We start from the raw sequence: 20,208 nt of genomic DNA on the forward strand, positions 1-20,208 counted from the left end.
TTCATCACCTGGCAAATAAACCTGCCAGCTCCAAACTTTATTAATCATTTTCTGTACCCTGCTTGAACTTTTCCAAACTGAACTCAGGGGTGCTCTAATTCTCCATCCACTGGTACCAAAAGAAACAAGGAAAGAGGACAAAAGGAGGGCGATGAAGGCTACGTCATCCTCCTCTGCCTCCTCCACTGCAGGAACGTGAACTTCAGAGCCCAAAATGTGGGGGAAAACCCCACCCTTTTCCCCCACAGCATTTCCAGTTTGTAGCCCAGTTTCTTCAAGCAGAAAACAGCCACACCAATACCTTTCTTGCTGGGATGCTTTTTTAATTTTTGGCCTGGACAGGGAACTTTTTTTACAGCAATTTCTCAAACTATCCTTCCAGAGTATTAACTAACATTTTTTCTTGTTATCTACATTCTCTGACACCTTCAAAGACTTTGCTTGATGATGTGCCTGTATTCCTCCTTTGAAATGTTAATGTTTTAGTCTTCAAGAAATAAAAGAAAGGGAAAGAGATGACAAGAACTCCACAGAAAAAAAGGAACAGATGTTCCTGAGATCATAGCAAAACAAGCCACATACTTAGTAGGACCAAACTGTGATGTATAACATAGTTATTTTTCTAACCTTTCTAAAATTACCTATTTGACTGATTTCTTATGTGTAAAAAGAGGCATAAGGCCTTCCCTCCTGTCAAAGTACCATTGTCTCAAGTAATTTAGAAGCTCCCTGTTTCAGCACATGGAGACCACGAGTGCACAGACAGATTTAAGACATCTTTGAGTCTGTGCAAGACTTGCAAGAATGTGGTTCTTAATACCACTGTAACTAGAGAAGTGTTTATAGAAGTCCAGCTAAAATCCAAAGCTCTCAGTCAAGGACTACCCAAAAAGAAATGCAATGTAAGTCAGCTTGGCACGGACAGAGATGGTTTGGGGTGGAAGGAGGGGCACAAGTGTTGTGGTCCAGCTCACAGGCAGAACAGAACAGAGACAAGGTTATAAATCAGGGAGTGGGAATCTCTCCACCCACTGCTGGAGAGACTGAATCTCTCCCACAACTGCTGGAGAGACTGATAAAATCAGCCTGTTTAATCATATCAGGCTGTTTCTTACATCACCTCACTTGTCCAGTGATGCATCCCAAGCTGGAACATGCAGTCCCTGCCGTGGTATATGCAGGTGGAATAATTTCATATTCATGCACCTATTCTGCATAAAATGCTGTTGTAGCAATAAGTGTAGGAACTATTAGAAAGGAAAAAGTCTTCTTTTAATTCTAATAAAATCTCCTCCAGTGTCAACCTAAACAGAGATTATATATATATATATGTATATATATATATATGCACCCAGATTTATAATGGAGTGGCATTATAACTTAAATGGCATTGTAAGGCATCTTTCCTTAATTTCCCCTCTCACGATCTTCCACCTAACTATTTTTTTGACATGTTTTAAGTATGTTTAATTTTTAGTACTTAATGGCAAGATGCATCTGGGTAGGGAATACACTGCAGGCTACCTTGGGCCAGCAGCTCTCAGTGACTAACGTGGGTGCTGGGATTATTAGGGCATCTACAATGAATGATGAGAAATTCAGATCACTTTCTAAATTGGACTCCCAGACCCTGGCTTCCCTTCAGACAAGAGGAAAACGTGTCTGTACCACTTATTTCATTGACCATTAATGCTATTCCTAGAGGACACCTCACTGAGATGTGCTTTCTCCTGCTTCTTCCACTTCATCTCTTATACAAGACTATCAAATCAACGGAATTTCCTGCAGTAGCTTTTCCCCACGTTTTAATGACTGCAACAACGAGAGAATTCAGAAAGATACAGCTTTTATTTCAAAAACAAACCTGAAAGAACAGAAGAGGTGCTAAGTTGGGTCAGAGATCCACATAGCCCAGGGTTCTGGGCTTTATGGTGGGGAGCAGCTGCAGTTTAGGAACAACACTGAGGGACAGAGCGTGGGGTGATCCCTCCCAGAGCACTCCTCCTGCAATCAGCTGCTCAGAGCTCTCCTTTAAACTGCCTCCAGACCACCATGGTTAGCAACCACTAGGAGCTGCACTAATAAAAATATATCTCATTTCTCTCCAAATCCTTTTATACCCCCGACCGCCACAGCATCCGGTGACGAGTTCCACACTCCAAACAGTGCATTTTGCAGAGAATAATACTTTTTTGGAAAGCTGCTGCTTGCTAACACTGCTGGGACAAGCTTGTAGATGATCATGAGGGAGAGGCATCAGTGGCAGGGTGAGGTCCTTAAGTTTTGGGACCAAGCTGCAAATTCGGAACCAGCTGGGCGGCCTCGTCCCTGTAAGAAGAGCAGCGACGCTGAGTTGGCGTCTCGTGGCAAAGAGGAAGAACCAGACACCTACCCTTTCATTTCTAACATGGTTTTGATTTGGAAGCAGATATGAGACGGGAACTTTGTCAGCATTGCCAAATTAAGCCTTCCTGGGGCGGATTCAGAAACATCCAGGACTGTCTGGGCTTGCAGAACAGGCCCTGTTTGGGTTTTATCAGAGACTTTCTGTGCTGGGTCATTTCCTCCCCCCATGCAGGTTTGGACAGTGAGCAAAGGCAGGGGAGCAGGTACCTGGCAGCAACTTCACATTCTAGTTCAACCAGGAGATGTTTGGCAGTTCAGTGACCTGTTTTATGTGCTTTATGTGTTTCTGGTTTTCAGAAGCAGCTGAGCTCTCAATCTCCTGAAAGCCATCTATGGCCTTTCCTCTGACAGCCAAGGATTCGTGTTTATTTTAAAAAGCAAAATAAATGTAAACAACAAAATTTGCCTTTTTTTTTTTTTTCATGACAGAAAAGACTCCATAGGGAAAAAGACTCCAGTAAAAGACTGTGACAATCATGGGACAGAATGAGGCAGTGTCCAAAATGGATCATCCAACTCATAAACCTGTATGGACACTTATAGAAGATCCTACACAAACCTTTATAACAAACCACTGAACAAATGCCCATGGTTTGGTTTCAAGTATACAGTGCTTGCACAATCATTCCTTCTATAAAATATGGAGTGTTTATCAACTTAATAAACATATTAAGCACTAAAGGAATGACATTTTGTTATATCAGATAAAAAATCTGTGCATTTATGCTTCAAATATGGAGCCACATAGGTCAATATAGGAGAATGGGAGTTCTTTGCCTCTTCTTGCTTGTCATTATTTTACCTGTAATAAAATTCAACCAAGCCCCAGCCTTGTGTTGACCCATCCAGTTGGAAATCTGCAATGCACTCGTGGAAAACGCCACTTCCCACCAGGCCATTGAACACCACGGGGCAGGTCTGCTTATCCAGCACTGCAGAAACAGCAAAGTCCTTGCCACCTTGGATAAGAGCAAAAAGGGAAGAATGTCTTCAACTTTCAGTGGTATTTTGCCTCAAAAAATCCCAATGTCTATTATTTTTGTGTACTGTTTTTTCTTAAAGAGTAACTGTTCTTCTGCTGCTTTGTAAATTAAGTAAAACCTTTGATCAACCATATTTCCAGCTGAATCCGCCTCATAACATATGTTTTGACATCCAAAATTGAAAATCACATAACTGATGTGGACTAGCACATAAGTAACAGTCAGCACAAAGAATCTGTAACTCTCCCTCTGGTTCAGATGCCTGGGATCCTGATCCTGCAGTGGGCACACAGTTCTACCTATGACACACCACATCTATAACTTAACTTTAGCACAGGAATGCCCATGGCAGGAGGTTGAAAGTGGAGGATCTTTAAGGTCCCTTCCAACCCAAACCATTCCATGGGTTTATGATTCTAAGTAAATTTTTTAAGGTGCAAGATGATGCATTCAGCTCTCAAATTCGTCCCCAGGATCACATGGAATTTCACTGAATAGTCTTTCCTCCACTAAGTTAACTTCACCCCAAAAAGCTGAAGGCAGATGGACCACATTTAGCTTACCAGCAGTAAAACTGACTCCATACTCATCCTTGATAACACCATCCTCAGCCATCTCAGCCAGAGAGGCGTTGGACCACTCAATGCCAGCCTTCCTCCCATCAGGGAAAAACACATAACCTACAGTGAGGCTGAGGGGGAGAGAAATGCAGTAGATTTAAAGTTCAACCAAAATTCAAATGCACCAGCACAAAGGCTGAGAGAATTGGGATTGTTCAGCCTGGAGAACAGAAGGCTCCAGGGAGAGACCTTAGAGACCCTTCCAGTGCCTAAAGGGGCTCCAAGAGAGCTGGAGAGGGACTGTGGACAAGGGCCTGGAGGGACAGGACAAGGGGGAATGGCTTCCCACTGCCAGAGGGCAGATTTAGATGGGATATTGGGAAGAAATTCTGCCCTGGGAGTGTGGTGAGGCCCTGGCATAGGTTGCCCAGAGAAGCTGTGTCTGCTCCAACCCTGGAAGTGTCCAAGGCCAGGTTGGATGGGGTTTGGAGCAATCTTGGTCCCAGGGCAATGAACACTGGTCTTTAATCTTCTAGATGCACAGAGCACCAGTCAGCAAGGTGGGGCTCCCTGTGGAATGCCCCACTACAGTTGGACACACCTTCTTAAACACCTGGAAAGTGCTCAGTTGCTGCCTCTAAATTCTCTTGACACTCACACAGGCAGCTGCATCAGCCCAACAGTAATTGAGTGGAAAGGAAGCAAAGGAAGGTAAAAGCTGTCCTTGTGACTAACTGCAAATGAAAAACTGGGTGAAGGGAGTAGGAAGGAAGAGGATATGGATGGAAATTGGGCTATACAGGTTCAAAGCAAGGATGTGCCTATAGATGTCCTGCAGAGCAGCTTTGATCACCTTTAAGACGTGCATTTTTAGCAACATAAACTTCCTTGGCTACTTACTTAGTTGTGGTAGCTGGAATGTTAATAACTGTTAAATGTGCTGCAGTCCCATCCTGCAAGAGAGAAAAAAAGGAAAAGCAGTCAAATTTCTGCAGACTCATTTCTGTGGGTTATTCACTGGTTTGACCAAGAAGACATTGGATATAACTCAGGTTATGCAATGGGCTATGACTTCATACTTTAAAATCCTCTTCCTCTCAGTACATCTTCCATAAATGTCTGGTTGCAAATGAGAGTACAAGAACATAAACCAAAAACATTAAGGATAAATTGAGGACATTAAGGACAACATAAAGTCCACAGCAAGTGGACATAAGAGGGGGGAAACAACACCTGCAAAGATGTACAAAACTGATGGGCCCCTCTTTGACCAGACACCTCTTCTAACCTATATTCTGTGCCCAAGAGCAGCATACAGGAAAAATGTTAAATAAGAAGGAGCTAGAATCTCGTGTTCTTATTAATTTCTTCTCTGCCTTTCAGTCTGGATCCCTTCATGCTCCACTTGGGCTGCTCTGAGGCAAATTTAAGCCTACTCTGTGATGCTATAAATGTACAGACACTCGGGGTATGAGGACTCCAAACTTCAAACAGCAGTAAACTTCTTAGCAAAGTCAGATGGCTTTTAATTAGGAGTAGAACAGCCACAGTTGAGTCCTGAATAGCTATGACAAAAAGGGAGAGGTTGCTACCTGATTATACACATTGTGGTGCCGTAGCACAGGTTTATTAAAAGGTACACAGGCACATGTTAAATCACAGCAGCTGCTGGATCTGCACATAGGTGGGATTTTCCAAGCTGTGCTTTTGTGTCGGCCAGCACATATCTGGGAAAAGAACTTTTATTCTGAATTCAGTCTTAACTCCTGTAATGCTGCCTATAATGAGAGTTTAGAATTCTTTATGCCTGAGCTGGCAGAGGAAATGCCTTTTCAGGAGCATCTGGTGGGGTTGGCTGGCAGCTTGCAGGGCCAGCCCTCAGCAGTTCCCCAGGGCTGTGCTGTCCCAGCAGCCCTGACTCTCCTCCAGCCACAAGGGCAAAGAGAGAATCAGAGCTCAGCACAGGCCAAAATATTTCCTGAGTGCTGTCACGAAGGCTTAGGATGCTTCAAACACCTCAGGCTCCCAATTAGTGTGAATCAGCACTGCAGTGACTCTACTGAGTGCTGGGTACTTGCAGCAGCTGAGAATCTCTCCTGTAAAGCTGCCCATTTAATTTTTCTTTAAAAAACCCCAAACCAAACAGCTACAAGTCACCAAAACAACTTTTGGTTCAACAGTGTTGTAAAATCTCAGCTTTTACACACACAGCTCTGCTTTTGAGAGCTGCTCCTAACACTGGTATGTGCTGATGATGGCACTGGTGAGCACTTCTGATTGCACACCGTGGATGTTCCCAACACCTTATTTCTGGATATTAAATATAGCTGACAAGCTCAGAAACAATTTCCTGGTCAAGTAGCACATTGTTAATATGTTAATACTTACTTCAAAGTGTGCCAAAATCATGACATAACGGTAAATCTCAGCCCAGTTCCTGATACCTGCAAAAAAGAACAAAATCACCCAGCCTAAAGTTCACCATTGCTGGAAAATGTGAACTAACAGTACTTGACTTGTCATTAACTTCGGATAAAGAAATAGGCAGTGATTGATAAGCTTTTAAGTATATGCATGTCCCCAAAATAGTTAATGGTATTTCCTCTGAAATGTCTTAACTTCACGCCCAGCCATGGAACTGGGTTATTTTTAAAGACAATCTTTAGTCCCAGTGCCCTGGCAGTACCAGCTATAGTGAAGGCATTCCCAAGAGTGGGAATTCTTTCTGGTGCTGTTACCGTAAGAGTGGCTTCGAACCCCTTTGAGGGAAAGTTCAATTTTCTCACGATTATCTATTTCAATTTCTCCCACAGACTGGCCCCACTGCTCGTGTCGGAAATGTTGTTCCCTTTGTCTGGAAAAAAGAAAAGAGAGAACCAGCATGGGCAACATCATCAAGTCTCCTCAAGAAGCCTGAATATTAATCTGATGGATTTATATCCCACAATGAAGGAGATTTCAGAGCATCTGGACCATGGCTATGCCAGATTTAACAGATTATAAAAACTGCTGGGCTGCCAAACGTTTGCTGCTTAGAAATCAGCAGGTATCACCAAAGACCACACACTACTACTGTACAAATTTTCTCCTTCTATTTAGACAACACACTCATATTTTCTTCTCATTTTTTCAGTTTTCCAAAGCTTGTATAGTAATTAAAACACCCAATTCTGCTCTTCTTTCATATGATTATATTCGATCCTTTGCTTAATTATACCTGGATCACTGACTTTGGAAGCTGCCTAAATCAATGAAAAAAGACACACTAAGAAATATTTCTAAAGCTCAAGGTTTTATAGACCAAAACTGTTTGGACAGGTCTGTTCATCCACTTATTAGGAAGACCCTGTCTCTGTGCAGGACCCTCCTTAGAACCTGCCAGCTCTGGTGTGGTGCTGAAACCAGGAGACACCTGACAGGAGCCACGTCCTTGAGTAGAGCACTTCAAATGAAACCCACCTTCTAAAATCAAATATAACACATGATAAAAACTGAGACGATCTGTAGAAAAATTACTATTAGCCCCAGAAGACATCAATCTTGCCTCTCACTTTTTGACCCTCTGGAAGAACTGGATGGTCCAGGGTTCCTGGGCGAAAGCTCGTGCAAATGTGCTGGGGTGACTGTCAACATTAAAGTTAAAAACTTCTGTGAAGTTCTCCCAACTAGGAAAAGAGGGGAAAAAGTAAAAGACATTATTAGCTTTCAGCTCATACCATGCCAAGTTGTGCACTTGCTACTCTGACAGTGGCAATCTTAATATTTTATTGGAAAATACTGATTTCTGCCATTTTAAAAGAACCATGAACCCATTGTACATCCCAAAGCAAAGCTGAAACACTTACTGCAAAGAGAATTTAACTGGTACAAGATCACCTTCCTCTTCACTCCACTGCTGTCTATAGGGTCCTTTCCTGTAAGGAAAAGCACCATAATTTTATATCACTCCTAAACAAACAACAAAATGTTTCTTCTATGTTTGGAAATGGATGGAATATACTACTGTGTGCTAAGGTAGAATGGTAATATATAGTATTACCAGATATATTTTCATTCCTTAAAAATCAATGTGTGTTAGTTACCAAATGGCTTTTGGTTCGAGTTGGTTAAATGTAATTCCAGACAGTGCTGAAAAAGCCTCGGTCTCAAGTGTAGATAAATGGAACTAGAGAGTGCTGCAATACCTGAGCAATCCATCAAAGCTTATTTTCCAGCACATTTGGGGCTCCAAGTATTCAATAGTGAGCCCTCCTCCACTCCAGATCTCTTCAGACTCATCAGGCACCATCATGTTGGGATGTTGTGGGTGCTAAAAAGAGGAAACATTTCAGGCAAACATGTGCTTAATTCAGTTGTGAGGCTGCAACGTGGGAGAATTCCTGCTCTGAGGGTCCTCTGTGGTTGAACTGGCCTTTCAGTTCTATTGCTCTCTGGTAACCAGGTTATTAAAGAGGGAAAATTGCACTTAAAACACCTGAGATATAACATATTATTGTTTCAGATAATACAAGTTGTGTGAAGGGAGGTCACTGCATGAGCTCAGCTCCTTACACTGTCAAGATTACAGCCAAGTCACGCAGAGTTTTGGGGCTAAATTTATTTTTAGTCTCAATTTGATGAAACTCTGAAGTGATTTAGTGCATGAAAGCTCCCCAAACTCTACATCTGCTCTTTGAAAAATATGCCTTGTTCCCTAAAGTTGCCACCTCTCTAAAAGACAGTTTATGCCTCTTGCTGTAGAGAAGGATCTAAGAAGGTCCAGAACTTGTGCGGCAGTTCTGAGGAACAAGGCCACAAAGTATCTTGTTATACTAAATATTACTAAAAAACCAAAATAATGTACATCAACATTCTCTTTTATTTTTCTATATTCTGCAAATGGGATTTCTCCTGCCTTTTCTGGTCTTGGCTACTTAGCAAAACAAATTTGTGAATAGAGATAGTTGAGTGCAAAGGGATTTATGTCAGACCTTCTCTTCTTCACTGTGTAGTCACTATTAACAAAAAAAACAAAGCCACAGGCAAGATATAGGACTAATACAGTTTTCTTTTCAGCAAGAATGAAGCAGATGTACATCTAATTCCCTAAAAACATTCTCTTCTCTTTCAAAGAGGCAATTTCACAATGGTTTTTATTGCATTCACTCATTAAAAAAGGGAAAAAAAAATCAACCATGGCCCTACAATGTAATTAATTAACCACGTGCTGTGCCTTATGGGAAAGACTGGAGGCTCTAATTCTTCCTGGGAGAATTACCAAGCTATTTTTAAAGAAAATATGCCGGGTTTTGCACATTATGGGAAAAAGGGAATGAGTGTCAGATCCTACTGGGAAAAAAAAAAGAGATATAATCATAACTCTGGCCAGTTCTACCACTGCCTTTAGACACAGCACCGGTGTCTTACTGGTGGGATGTTAAGGGGGTGAAGACACAGAGAACATTAATTTTTGCTCGGGGTCCTACCAGGGGTTCAAGGCAGGAGTTAAGCACCGCTCCTGGATGTCACCCCACAGCCACCACTTACTTCAAACTCCCCTATTCCCTCCACCCTCAGGAAGAGCCACATCTCACACATCCCCGCAGGACGTTTGGCAAGACGAGCGACCACAAAGGTCTTGTTGGTCTCTGCAAAGCCAGTGAAGTACACGGAATCCAGAGCCTGGGGAAAGGGAAATGGATTTCAGTTCCTGCCGGAGGCGGGAAAGGGAGGGGAAAAGGTCAGTAATTCTTTTTTTTTTTTTTCCATAGACTTCTTAGGAATCAAATTTTACTTTCGCTTTTATATTTCATAGGAGAAACCCCAGCAAACAGACAGAGTTTTGCAAGCAGCAGTGAAACCTCAGTCATAAGACAGGACGGCTCAAAAATGACTCAGATCCACAACATTCAGACAATCTGGTGGGCAATAATCACATCATTCATTGCCACAAAAGCATTTTTCCTACCTTTTTTGCCCATCTCCTTATCAAAGCAAACATAGAACGCAGAGAGGGAGCAGATGAGAAGCAGTTCTAGAGAGGGGACATAATTATTGCATGAGAGCCATGGACGAGGTGAAATATTATCCTGAATTAAGATGATTATTTTATAACAAGAAGCTCCTTTGACCAAAATCCTTATAAAATGTGTCCTCACAAAGGGTGTTTGTCAGGATGAAACTCAGCCACGAAGATGCTGTTTCCCCCTCTAGCATCAAATTGTGTGTGGGACAACTTACATATAGGGGAAACAGAAGTAAAAAGGAAAAAGGATTAGAAAGAAAAGTAGGAAAGTAACTAGGAAATGTTGGACTTCAACATAATTAGAGGTTGGGCTGGTGTAGGGCAAATTTTAAAACTCCTGGAACAGAAGTCTGCAAGTTCAAACTCTGTGTTTGAATGTGTGTTTTCACATATTTGTAGAGAAGTCGCTCAAAGTAAAGTTCTAAAAGCTGGAATGTGGAAATTTAAATTTCTGTATGCATTTTGGGGTGTGGATTAAGTTCTCCTCCTAAAAAAGTAGCCCTTGTAAAACCCCCAAAACCACTAAAATCAGATTAGTATGCATAGAGGTAAGGGGGGATTTGGAGGGCACAGAGTCTGGAAATACACACAGAAAAAGTCTCCAGTATAAAAAATTCAGAGACACCATTCCTGGAAGCATTTTCCACATTTGTTTTTAGGCCTCTCTTGGAAGTATTACTCCAATGTTCCTGCTTGGAAGAGCACAGAGGAAAGCACAGACCCCTTGGCTCTCTCTCAAACCACCCTGGATGTCAGTCTGATTTGGAAGATGGTATCACTCCTGCGCTATCAAATCTGAGAGACTGGCAAAACATTTCAAAGGCTCCAAGCAGCAGTTTAATTAGCAGAAAGGAAAAGCTGGAGAAAACAGTTTCCTTTTTCTTAAAGGCCAAGCAGAAGCCTCGATGCACTCCAGGAAATGTTAGCCAGGAGTTGATTTTTCATAGAAATTACTCAGGATCCAAAATCTCAGCTGGCATTTGCAAGCTGAATCTTGATGAGGCAAAGAAAAGCGAGGGCAATCCTTTCTCATGAGCCTTTCTGCTTCCCCCTCTCACCAAATAACACAGCAAAGCCCACACAAATCTCCCTTTTAGGCACTGGGAGTATTTTGGCAGGGAGCTCCATGGACCCAGGCAAGGTACAGGTTGTAAATAAAAGGGCTTTTTATTTATTAAGCAGACAAGTGCACCTGCAAAATTAGATTCAATTCACTGAATGTACTAAATTAAAATGCTTCTGTGTCCCATAGTGCATCTGCTTTTTCCCATGGACACCAACTGGACGGACTAGAGGTGATCCCTCTCCCTGCAAGGGTCAGTCAAGGTGGCATCTCCCGTCCTCCCTTGGATGTGTTGACTGGGGGGGAAAGGATGTGGGTCCCGAAGCTTCAGGGGTTGGGTTGGGTTATGAAGGATGCCGGGAATGGGGGTACCTGAGGGATGAGAGGTGTCAGGGGTGGGATGCAGGGGATGCAGAGGGGTACAGGTGGAGGTAGCCTGGGTCTAGGGAAGTACGGGTCCAAGGCAAAAGGGTGTTCTGGGGGAACGTGGGTTCCAGAGAATGGAGGTTCCAAGACGCGAGGAACATGGGGATGCTGGGGATGGGGTGCCAGCAGGGGGATGCCAGGGCTGCAAGGACATAAGGATGCTAGGAATGGGAGAGGCAGAGGTGCCAGGGAGTGGGAATGGAGCGCCGCAGAAGGAGCTCCCGGGGAAGAGGGTCTCAGCATCGGGGGGTGCCAGGACACTCACGTGGGGGTCGGGGCGGAGCGGGCGCGGCCGGCGCGGCTCGGCGGTGCCTTCTGCGGCCGCCCGCTGCCTCCAGGCGCCGTGGCAGAGCAGGAGGCAGCCCAGGGCCCAGCGCTTCAGCGGGGACCAGGCGCCGGGGGCGGCCGCTCGCCGGGCCCCGAGCAGCGCCAGCAGCGCCGCGGCCACGAGCGCCAGGAGCGCCGGCAGCGCCGGCATCGCCGGGACGGACTGGGAGCGGCGGCACCGGGAGCGGCGCGGGATGAGCAGCGGGGCGGGATGAGGAACGGTGCGGGACGAGCAGCGCTGATGGCTCCGGTTCCGACCCCGGCTCCGGCCGCCCCCAAACCCCGCCTCAACCGGGGCCGCTCAACGCCGTGTCCCGGGATGGCTCATTTCCGCGAGGGGCTTGTCCCGACCGCTGAGCTCATCCCGGGAAGTTGCATTTGCTCCTTTTATTTATTTACTACGCACTCCAAGGGAAGTTCAGGCAGAGACGCGGCCGAGTTCCTAGGAAACTCTCCGGGATAAGTGCTCGGGTGCAGGTTTTGGGATCTCTTCCCCGAGGTTGAAGGCTGTGGGTGTTCCCAGCTCTTTGATGTGTGTCGCTGAAGGAGAGTCAGTTGAAGATTAGATAGATGAAATAAGTTTTTTACGCAGAGGGTGGTAAAACACTGGCACTGGCTGCCCAGACAGAGGTGGTGATGCCCAATCCCTGCAAACATTCAAGGCTGGCTTAGATGCGGCTCTGAGCAACCTGCTCTAGTCGAAGATGCCTGTGGCGGGGGGAGTTGGACTAGGTGAACTTTAAAAGGACCCTTCCAATTCAAACTACTCTGATTCTGTGATTTCTGATCTTGTTTTGTTGGGCTCCCAGTGTAAGTGGGTTCTTCACTCTCGCTCCCACTGATGGCTCCTGCCAACAGGCAGGGAAAAGACTCAGCAGCCCATTTCATCTAAGGCACCAAAAAAACCCCCTACCCACAGCAGGCATCCCTTCAGTGACTCTTCTAGGTATCATTTCTAGAAGCTATATTTTGGCTGACTGCACAAGAATTGTTCGCACTCCTTTTGCATCTACCAAGCATTTAGTCTCATTTCCCTATACTAAAACAAACCCAGCCTCTCAGGAGAATTTGAAGTGCAGCTGATCTCACTGTAGAGAAAGCTGGCGCTCTCAGAACCCACACTTTCTTTGTCTCCTGAGTGTTTTGACTCCCTGTTAGCTCTACAGACTTCTCAGCAGACTCCCTGTTACTTGAAAAAGCATTTATTGTACATTTTTATGCCTTGTTTCAATTGTCCCCAGTTTGGTTTTATAACGACCTCTGCTGTGGTTTGTGTTTAACGGATCAGTGCTTATGGTTCTTTCGATTTTCTTCTCTGAATGTAACTTCTTTTTAACAACTTCCTGAGCTCTGCTGCTCCTTTTTGCCCTTTATCTAGTCTTTCCTGATACTGATGTGCACTTGGGCTGCCTTGGTGATCATGTTTACATTGTTTCTCCAAAAGCTTTTAGCATCTTAGGAGTTCCTTTTACCTTCTTAAAAGGTTTCCTCAGTTTTATACAGTTCCCCTTTTCTGAGCCCAAGCACAACTGTTCTATATTTCTTTATTGCTTCCCATGGACCACAGCAATTCAAAAGGAGAAGGGTAGAAGGAACTAGAGATTCAGACAATGATGTTCAGAAATTAATTTCTGTAAATCACCATTGCTTCAGTTAATATCAAAAGGGTACATCTTAAAGTTAACCACATAGGGTAGGCAGAGAGCCAGAGAGATAATAAGGTTATTTTCTTACTTCAGACTGTGTTGTGGAGGGATTGAAAACGGTCTAAAAATAGGAGATGTGTCACAATGTTATCACCCTGCACCTGCAGCCCTGCAGATGTGGTTCAGTCCAGAGAAAGGCTGCAAAGGGAATGGATTATGAAAAACAGCTTTTCTTTTTATCTAGAATTAGTTAGAATTTAAACACATTATTGACACAAAGCAGGATTCAATGGGGAAATATCTACGCAAATGATAAACCTTTGGGACTTTACAAACATGCACATAATTAAACCCTCAGCATCTACAGTCTGCCTGAGACGGAAAGGGCTACAACAAATGACAGATTCCTCTAAACTCATCCTTTTTTTCCCAGTGCGGCCCCTGAGCAGCTTTGCTGCCTTTTGCCAAACTGTTGGGAGTCCTCACACAAATCGTTTGAATTTCAGTATTTGCATTTCTGAGGGGAGGATAAATGGGGCATGAATATTTCATATGTTCCTCTGATATGTGAAGCATTCCAAAACTCCCAGAGTCTATCCAACTCACGTGAAGGCATTGTGTGTGTCTCTATGGAATCTGGAACAGAGATAAGCTCCATTCCTTCCTAAGAGGACAGGAAGCACGAAAACAATTTGTTTTGTGCAGCAGTTATGTTTCAACATTTCTTAGGTAATTTGTTTGAGGACCTGAAGTTATCTCTGGCAAACAATTTATCTTGGCAATACTGTTTGTGGTGGGAATGGGTTCCAAACCACCAGGACTTGCAGAAGAACCAAAGTCCTGACATGTCTGGGAATGTTTTTAGCATGGCAATACCAATGCTGTGTGTCTTAGAACAAGTCTAAGAGCTGCTGCATAGCTTAGCAAAAGCATGAGGAGGAAAATACTCAACTGGTTTGTTTTTGAGATCAGGAGGAAATGAGGAACCTGTGACTGATGCACAGTACTAAAACACAAAGAAAAAGCAAACTGAATGTAAGAATTTCTGGTTAGCATAAATTTGCTGCCTTGCTCCTCAGCATCTGCAATATTGACCATCAAACTTCTCATTGCACAGTGAACACTTTAAACGGCACTGCCTCTTTTAAATCCAGCAGCCTGGCACAGGAAATGGCTATGTTAGAACTATATTCCAGGAGAAAAAAACACCTTGTCACCCTCAGAAATCAAGGGCCTGCAAAATCAGATTAGCTCCAAGGTCCAAACTGCTTCTCAAGGTCTTTGCGGTGCAGTGAGCACTGACTGTACTTGCTGTGCAAAGCTGTCACGGCTCTCAAGAAGTGTTTGAGCAGAAATTAGAGCCAAGAGAAAAAAAAATGCATCATGGCCTGGATTTTCATCCAGGACATCCAGAAATAACAGCTGGATTCACATCTGTAGCGTGAGCCCCAGTTGCGCCTGTACTTCAGGAAAGCTCAGGTCTGGGAGAGAATTTCCTTGTTTCAGTTTGTATCTAAGTTATATGTAATTATATTGATGTTTCTTTAAAAAAAAGCCAAATAACACCTTATCTATACACCATATCTCCCTGCATCTGGAGGTACTGTTTGCCAGTGTCACACGGTGAGCATGACAAACACTCTTTAGGCTGCCCCGGGGCTGCAGAAACAAGCGCTGCACCACACAGTGGCCGAAGGCAGAACTTACACTGAGGAGAGCAGTTCTTAAACATCAGTTCCACCGAAATGGATTGCAAAACTTCCGCTGAATTAGCAGCTCTCACTGATGGAGCAGGTGTGGGAACTGCTGACAACAGGCACAGTCCTGCCATGGAGTCACAGAATTGTTTGGGTTGGAAAAGCCCTCTGAGATCATCAAGTGCAGCCGTTCTCCCAGCACTGCCAAGGCCACCACGTCCCCCAGTGCCACATCCACACGGCTTTTAAATCCCTCCACAACTGCCCCAGGGCAGCCTGTGCCAGGGCTCGGCAACCCTTTCAGTGAAGAAATTTTCCCAATATCCAACCTAAACCTTCCCTGGTGCAACTGGAGGCTGTTTCTTCTTGTCCTATCACTTGTTATTTAGGAGAAAAGACCAATCCTCATCTGGCTCCACCCTCCTGTCAGGGAATTGCAGAGAGTGAGAAGGTCCCCTCTGAGCATCCTTTTCTCCAGGTTGAGCCCCCCCCCCAGCTCCCTCAGCTGCTCCTGGTGCTCCAGACCCTTCCCCAGCTCCGTTCCCTTCCCTGGACACACTCCAGAACCTCAACAGTGTTGCTGACACTGCTAAAAAAAAAAAAAGACAGCACAGTACCTAACTTTTTTTGTAACTCCTGGGTAATTGTAGTATTTCAGCCACTATAATATAATATAATATAATGTAATATAATACAATATAATGCAATGCAATGTAATATAATATTCACTTTTATTCCTTGATAAATGACATATTAGTTACATTAAGGAAAACATAGAGGGAAAAGGAAGTTTTAGAGAAAGATCAGCTCTTATGATTTTGTGCCTATAGATGTTGACATGTGTCTGAATAGTAGAGACATTGGCATTGAGTGATTGCTGTTAGTATGTGAAACCCAACTGCTGGGAAACAGAAGGCTACACATAAACTCAAGTTTTTCTAAAGTCCTCAGTATATCAGCACAGAAGCAGAGACAAACACAAGCACGGGAGCAGCTGGATTTTGTTGCACTTACCAGCACACACAAGCCCTTATGCACTGGCTGCCCGTGTCCCACTAGATGGTGGTCATGCTACAAGCAAAAAATCATGTAGAAGTGTGCCTGAGTTGTCATAATTTCTGTTTGTCATCCTTCAGCTTCTTTATGTGTATAAAAATACCCTCAACTTACACACCGCAGGATTTGCTATTTTGCACCTAATTTTTAAAGCTACTGGGTATATATTTTTCCTAATATGCAGTGGAAGATTCTGAATCAGTGTCATGTAGTATTATTTCCATATAAAACAGTTGAACTACTGATGGTGAAGCCTGGATTGACCAAAGTTAGTGAAAAATCATTGAACATGCTCTTGAATTAGGTGCCAAATCACCTTCCTAAGACTCCTTAAAGTAGAATTGTAGAATCACAGAATGGTTTTGGTTGGAAGGGACCTTAAAGCTCGTCTTATTCCAAACCCCTGCCATGAACAGGGACACCTATCACTAGACCAGGTTGGTCCAAGTCCTGTCCAACCTGTCCAGGGATGAGGTTTCCATCCCTGTAATGAGGTAATGAGGGACCATAATGAAATATGACCACAAAAACACGTGTAGACATAAAGCAAAAACCCTTCATAGAGGAACTGAAGTAAAACTCACTGCATCTGTGTTCAATTATGGCAGGGGCAGGTAGAGGCATTGCTGCTGGGGATGGAGACTCCAAAGGGATGCAGGCAGGGCTGTGACCAGCACCTGCTCCCACAGGGGAGCAGTAAAACCATGAGGAATCACTAAGCAGCCTCCAAATCCAATTTTACTCTCAAACTGTGAGTGTGCCCATGGGAATCTTATGTGGTTTAACAAGACCAAGTGCTGGTGCTGCACCAGGGTCGGGGTATCCCCGGGATCAATCCAGGCTGGGATGAACAGATGGAGAGCAGCCCTGGGGGCAAGGACCTGGGGGGGCTGGTGGGTGAGAGGCTGGACATGACCTAGCCCAGAAACCCCAACTCCTGGGCTGATCCCACAGTGTGGGCAGCAGGGGAGGGGGGATTCTGCCCTGCTCGGGTGAGGCCCCACCTGCAGAGCTGCCTCCAGCCCTGGGGAACATCAGGAGGACATGGAGCTGTTGGAGCGAGTCCAGAGGAGGCACCAAAATGATCAGAAGGATGGAGTAGCTCTGCTATGAGGAAAGGCTGAGTGAATTGGGATTGTTCAACTTGGAAAAGAGAAGCTGTGGGGGGACCAACCTAATTGTGGCCTTCCAGCAACTGAACGGAGATGGGAGACAAGAGAAGGACTTTAGACAAGGGCATGGAGAGACAGGAGAATGGCTTCACACTGGCAGAGGGTAAATTTAGATGAGATATGTAGGAGGAAGTTCTCCCCTATGAAGGTGTTGATGTCCTGGCACAGGTTGCCCAGAGAAGCTGTGGCCGCCCCATCCCTGGAAGTGTCCAAGGCCATGTTGGACGGGGCTTGGGAGCAACCTGCTCTGATGGAAGGCGTCCCTTCCCATGGCAGGGGGTGAAACTGGATGAGCTCTAAGGTCCCCTGGGACCCAACGCATTCTGTGACTCCGCGATTTCACACACGGAGCTGTGACACTCCCGGCGCTCCAGCCGCTGCCCTCAGGGCGGACGCCACAAGGGCGCGCCCGCCTCTCCCCTCCTCTCCCTCCTCTCCCCTCCGCGCCTGCGCAGGGGCCGCGCGCGCCCCTTCCGCCTCCCGCGGAAGCGCCGCCTCTCCCCTCCCGCTTCCGGGCTCCGAGGGCTCCGCGGGCGCGGTGGCGGCGGGCGCGGGGCTCCAGCGGCGGGGGCGCGGCCCCAGCGCCCCTCCGCGCCCAGGGAGCGGGGCCAGCGCCGCGGCCCCTCATGCTGCTGTTGCTGCCGCTGCTGAGGTAAATCCGCTCCCCTCCGTTCCCCGCGGGAGGCAGCGCGGTGGCCCCGCGAAGGGCGAGCGCGGAAGGTTACTGGGGATGAGCCGCCTTGCGCCGGGCTGAGGGCTGGGCGCCCTCCCTTCCTCCCCGCCCTGCTGCTGTTTTGCTGTTTGGGGTCAGTTAATGGGGTGGTTTGGGGTGTCCTGCCGCTTTTTTTTTTTATTTATTAAAATAATCTGTAACCAGCCCAGCGCCCGGACGTGTCCCTGAGCCCCAGCGCGGAGTGTCGGGGAAGCGGGAAGGGGAGGGAGCAGCTCCTCATTCCCCTCCCCACCTTCCCGGCCGTGCCCCGGCTCTCGCTCCGGGGAGTTTCGCTGATTTACGCGGTGCTGGTTTTCCTGATTTCCAGGAGGGAAGGACGGCGCTTGCAGGAAGTGGGGATGCAAATAGCTCCTAAATGAGAGGGTAGGTTGGTGCAGCGCGGCGTGTGTGATCTATGCCATGAAAAAGAGAACATTGGCTGCTTTCTATACTGAATTTCTATACTGAATATACACTTATGTGGTGGTATCAGGATGCAGAATTGCAGTGATGTAACTGTTTGCTTTGCTGGAGACATAATTAGGTTGAAGTCGCCGTGACTGTTCACATTAACAGATTTAAATTAGACCTTTTGAAGTGGATGCTCTCCAACTTTGAACATTTACAGATAAAAAGGAGCTGCGCTGATTCATTAGGAGATGAAACTGATGTGAAATTTTAGCAGTTTGAGATTAAAGTTAAATAGCTGAAAGCTCTTTGTGGCTAAAAAGAATTGATAACACTTTTCATCTGTCCGAAACTTCCTTGGTTTCTCTTTAACAGTATATTTTATATCGTATGGATCTGATGGATTTCTTTTTTATGCCTTTTATGAGGACAGAGAACTCATAAGGAAAGTGAATTGATAGAATTCTGCAGCAGGTGAAAGGCTGAAGATGAGGAACATCGAGGAAATGTGAGACTTTATATGTGTTTGATATGAGAAACGACTGAAACAAAGGCTTTAACGTTCCTTTAATCAATATTGAAAGTTGCTAGTGAAAAGAGTTCAGCTTTGACCTCTAACGTTATTTTTTGGAACCTGGAAGGAAGAATCCTGTGTGGATATAATAGCTGACATAAAAATGTGTTTGCCAGCTTGATATCCCAGTACAATCAGTGTATGTGATACCTGAGCTGCCTTCAGTTGAGTGTGAGGGTAGAGCAGGTACTGGTGAAGGCAGAAATTGGAATTAAAAAATTATACTCTAAAGTAGAATGTGATTCATCCAGTTGCTGTTGGCAAAGGAGTAAAACTTCCAGCTTTCACATAACAATGCTGATACTGCTACAAGCACGTAGCTTTGTGGAGTCTAATCTGAATTTGAGCCTGTGGCCCTGTTCCAAAGGAGGTCGGATTCAAAGCCCAGCCGTAGATTGTGTTCGTGTCCTTCTCAGGTGAAGGTTGTTCAATCCAGAAGTGTTCTGTCCTTGCTGTTGTACCTCAGTGAGCTCTTGGTGTATCAGATAGTGTCTTTCTCTGCCTGGCACCAAAGTCTTGTGAAAGATGTTTTCTTTGACTTTCAGGCGGGGGAAAAATGTGTTACTGAAAAAACGTCCTGCTGAACATTGTGCTTATGGAAAAGTGACTTGATATCAAGAATCTATTGGTTTTATCTCTTATAGCAATACTGTCTAATACTTTGTATAAATATATATTCTGAAGACATGCATAGGTTTTTTTTCTTTACTTTTTCATAACTAGCTTTACCCTGAATTCTCATTTCTGGTTTTTGAGGGTGATGCTGCTGGCATAAATCATAGATTGGTTTGGGTTGGAAGGGACTTTAAGGATCATCTCATTCCAACCCTCTTGTGGGAACATCTTCAACTAGATCAGGCTGCTCAGAGCTCCATCCAACCTGGCCTTGGACACTTCCAGGGATGGGGCATCCACAACTTCTTTGGGCAACCTGTGCCAGGGCCTCACCACCCTCACAGGGAAGAATTTATTATCTAAACTAAATTTCCTCTCTTTCAGTTTGAAAAAAAGACATGAGTAATTAGATGACCAACTTCCCAGTAAGACATTAATATTTATGTCTCAGTACTTCTATATACCCTTTCTCTGAGGTTATTTAGAAGCAGCACATCCCTTTCAAAGCTGAAAAGAAGCAATTCCAGTGTTTCCCCATGGGCTGGCACTGGCTGTGTAA

At 45.0% G+C, this 20,208-nt stretch overlaps 2 protein-coding genes across 4 annotated transcripts in view; one reads left to right on the top strand and one right to left on the bottom strand.

Moving 5' to 3' along the window:
• Positions 1-1,833: 1,833 nt before the first annotated feature.
• LOC108500233 lies at positions 1,834-11,935 on the bottom strand. Its single transcript, XM_017820955.1, has 11 exons — positions 11,708-11,935; positions 9,476-9,610; positions 8,134-8,258; positions 7,795-7,863; positions 7,501-7,614; positions 6,688-6,803; positions 6,338-6,393; positions 4,850-4,902; positions 3,953-4,080; positions 3,209-3,365; positions 1,834-2,328 (listed from the first exon to the last, which is right to left on the bottom strand). Exons 1-11 carry the CDS (start codon positions 11,918-11,920, stop codon positions 2,277-2,279), a joined length of 1,218 nt encoding a protein of 405 aa, XP_017676444.1. The 5' UTR covers positions 11,921-11,935; the 3' UTR covers positions 1,834-2,276.
• A 5,983-nt stretch (positions 11,936-17,918) lies between these two features.
• Positions 17,919-20,208, top strand: part of ZDHHC7 (zinc finger DHHC-type containing 7) — a 20,206-nt gene continuing 17,916 nt past the window's right edge. Inside the window, exon 1 of one of the 3 annotated variants that reach the window (XM_017820995.1) lies at positions 17,919-17,992. The gene's annotated coding sequence lies outside the window, so the exon portion shown is untranslated. Of the gene's footprint in view, positions 17,993-18,297; positions 18,437-18,902; positions 18,969-20,208 lie in introns of those variants that run through there. The other 2 variants (XM_017820994.1, XM_017820996.1) reach the window with 2 other exon arrangements.

This window comes from Lepidothrix coronata, unplaced genomic scaffold (genome assembly GCF_001604755.1).
Source record: "Lepidothrix coronata isolate B3197 unplaced genomic scaffold, Lepidothrix_coronata-1.0 Scaffold87, whole genome shotgun sequence".
In the NCBI taxonomy this organism is placed as follows: Eukaryota; Metazoa; Chordata; class Aves; order Passeriformes; family Pipridae; genus Lepidothrix; species Lepidothrix coronata.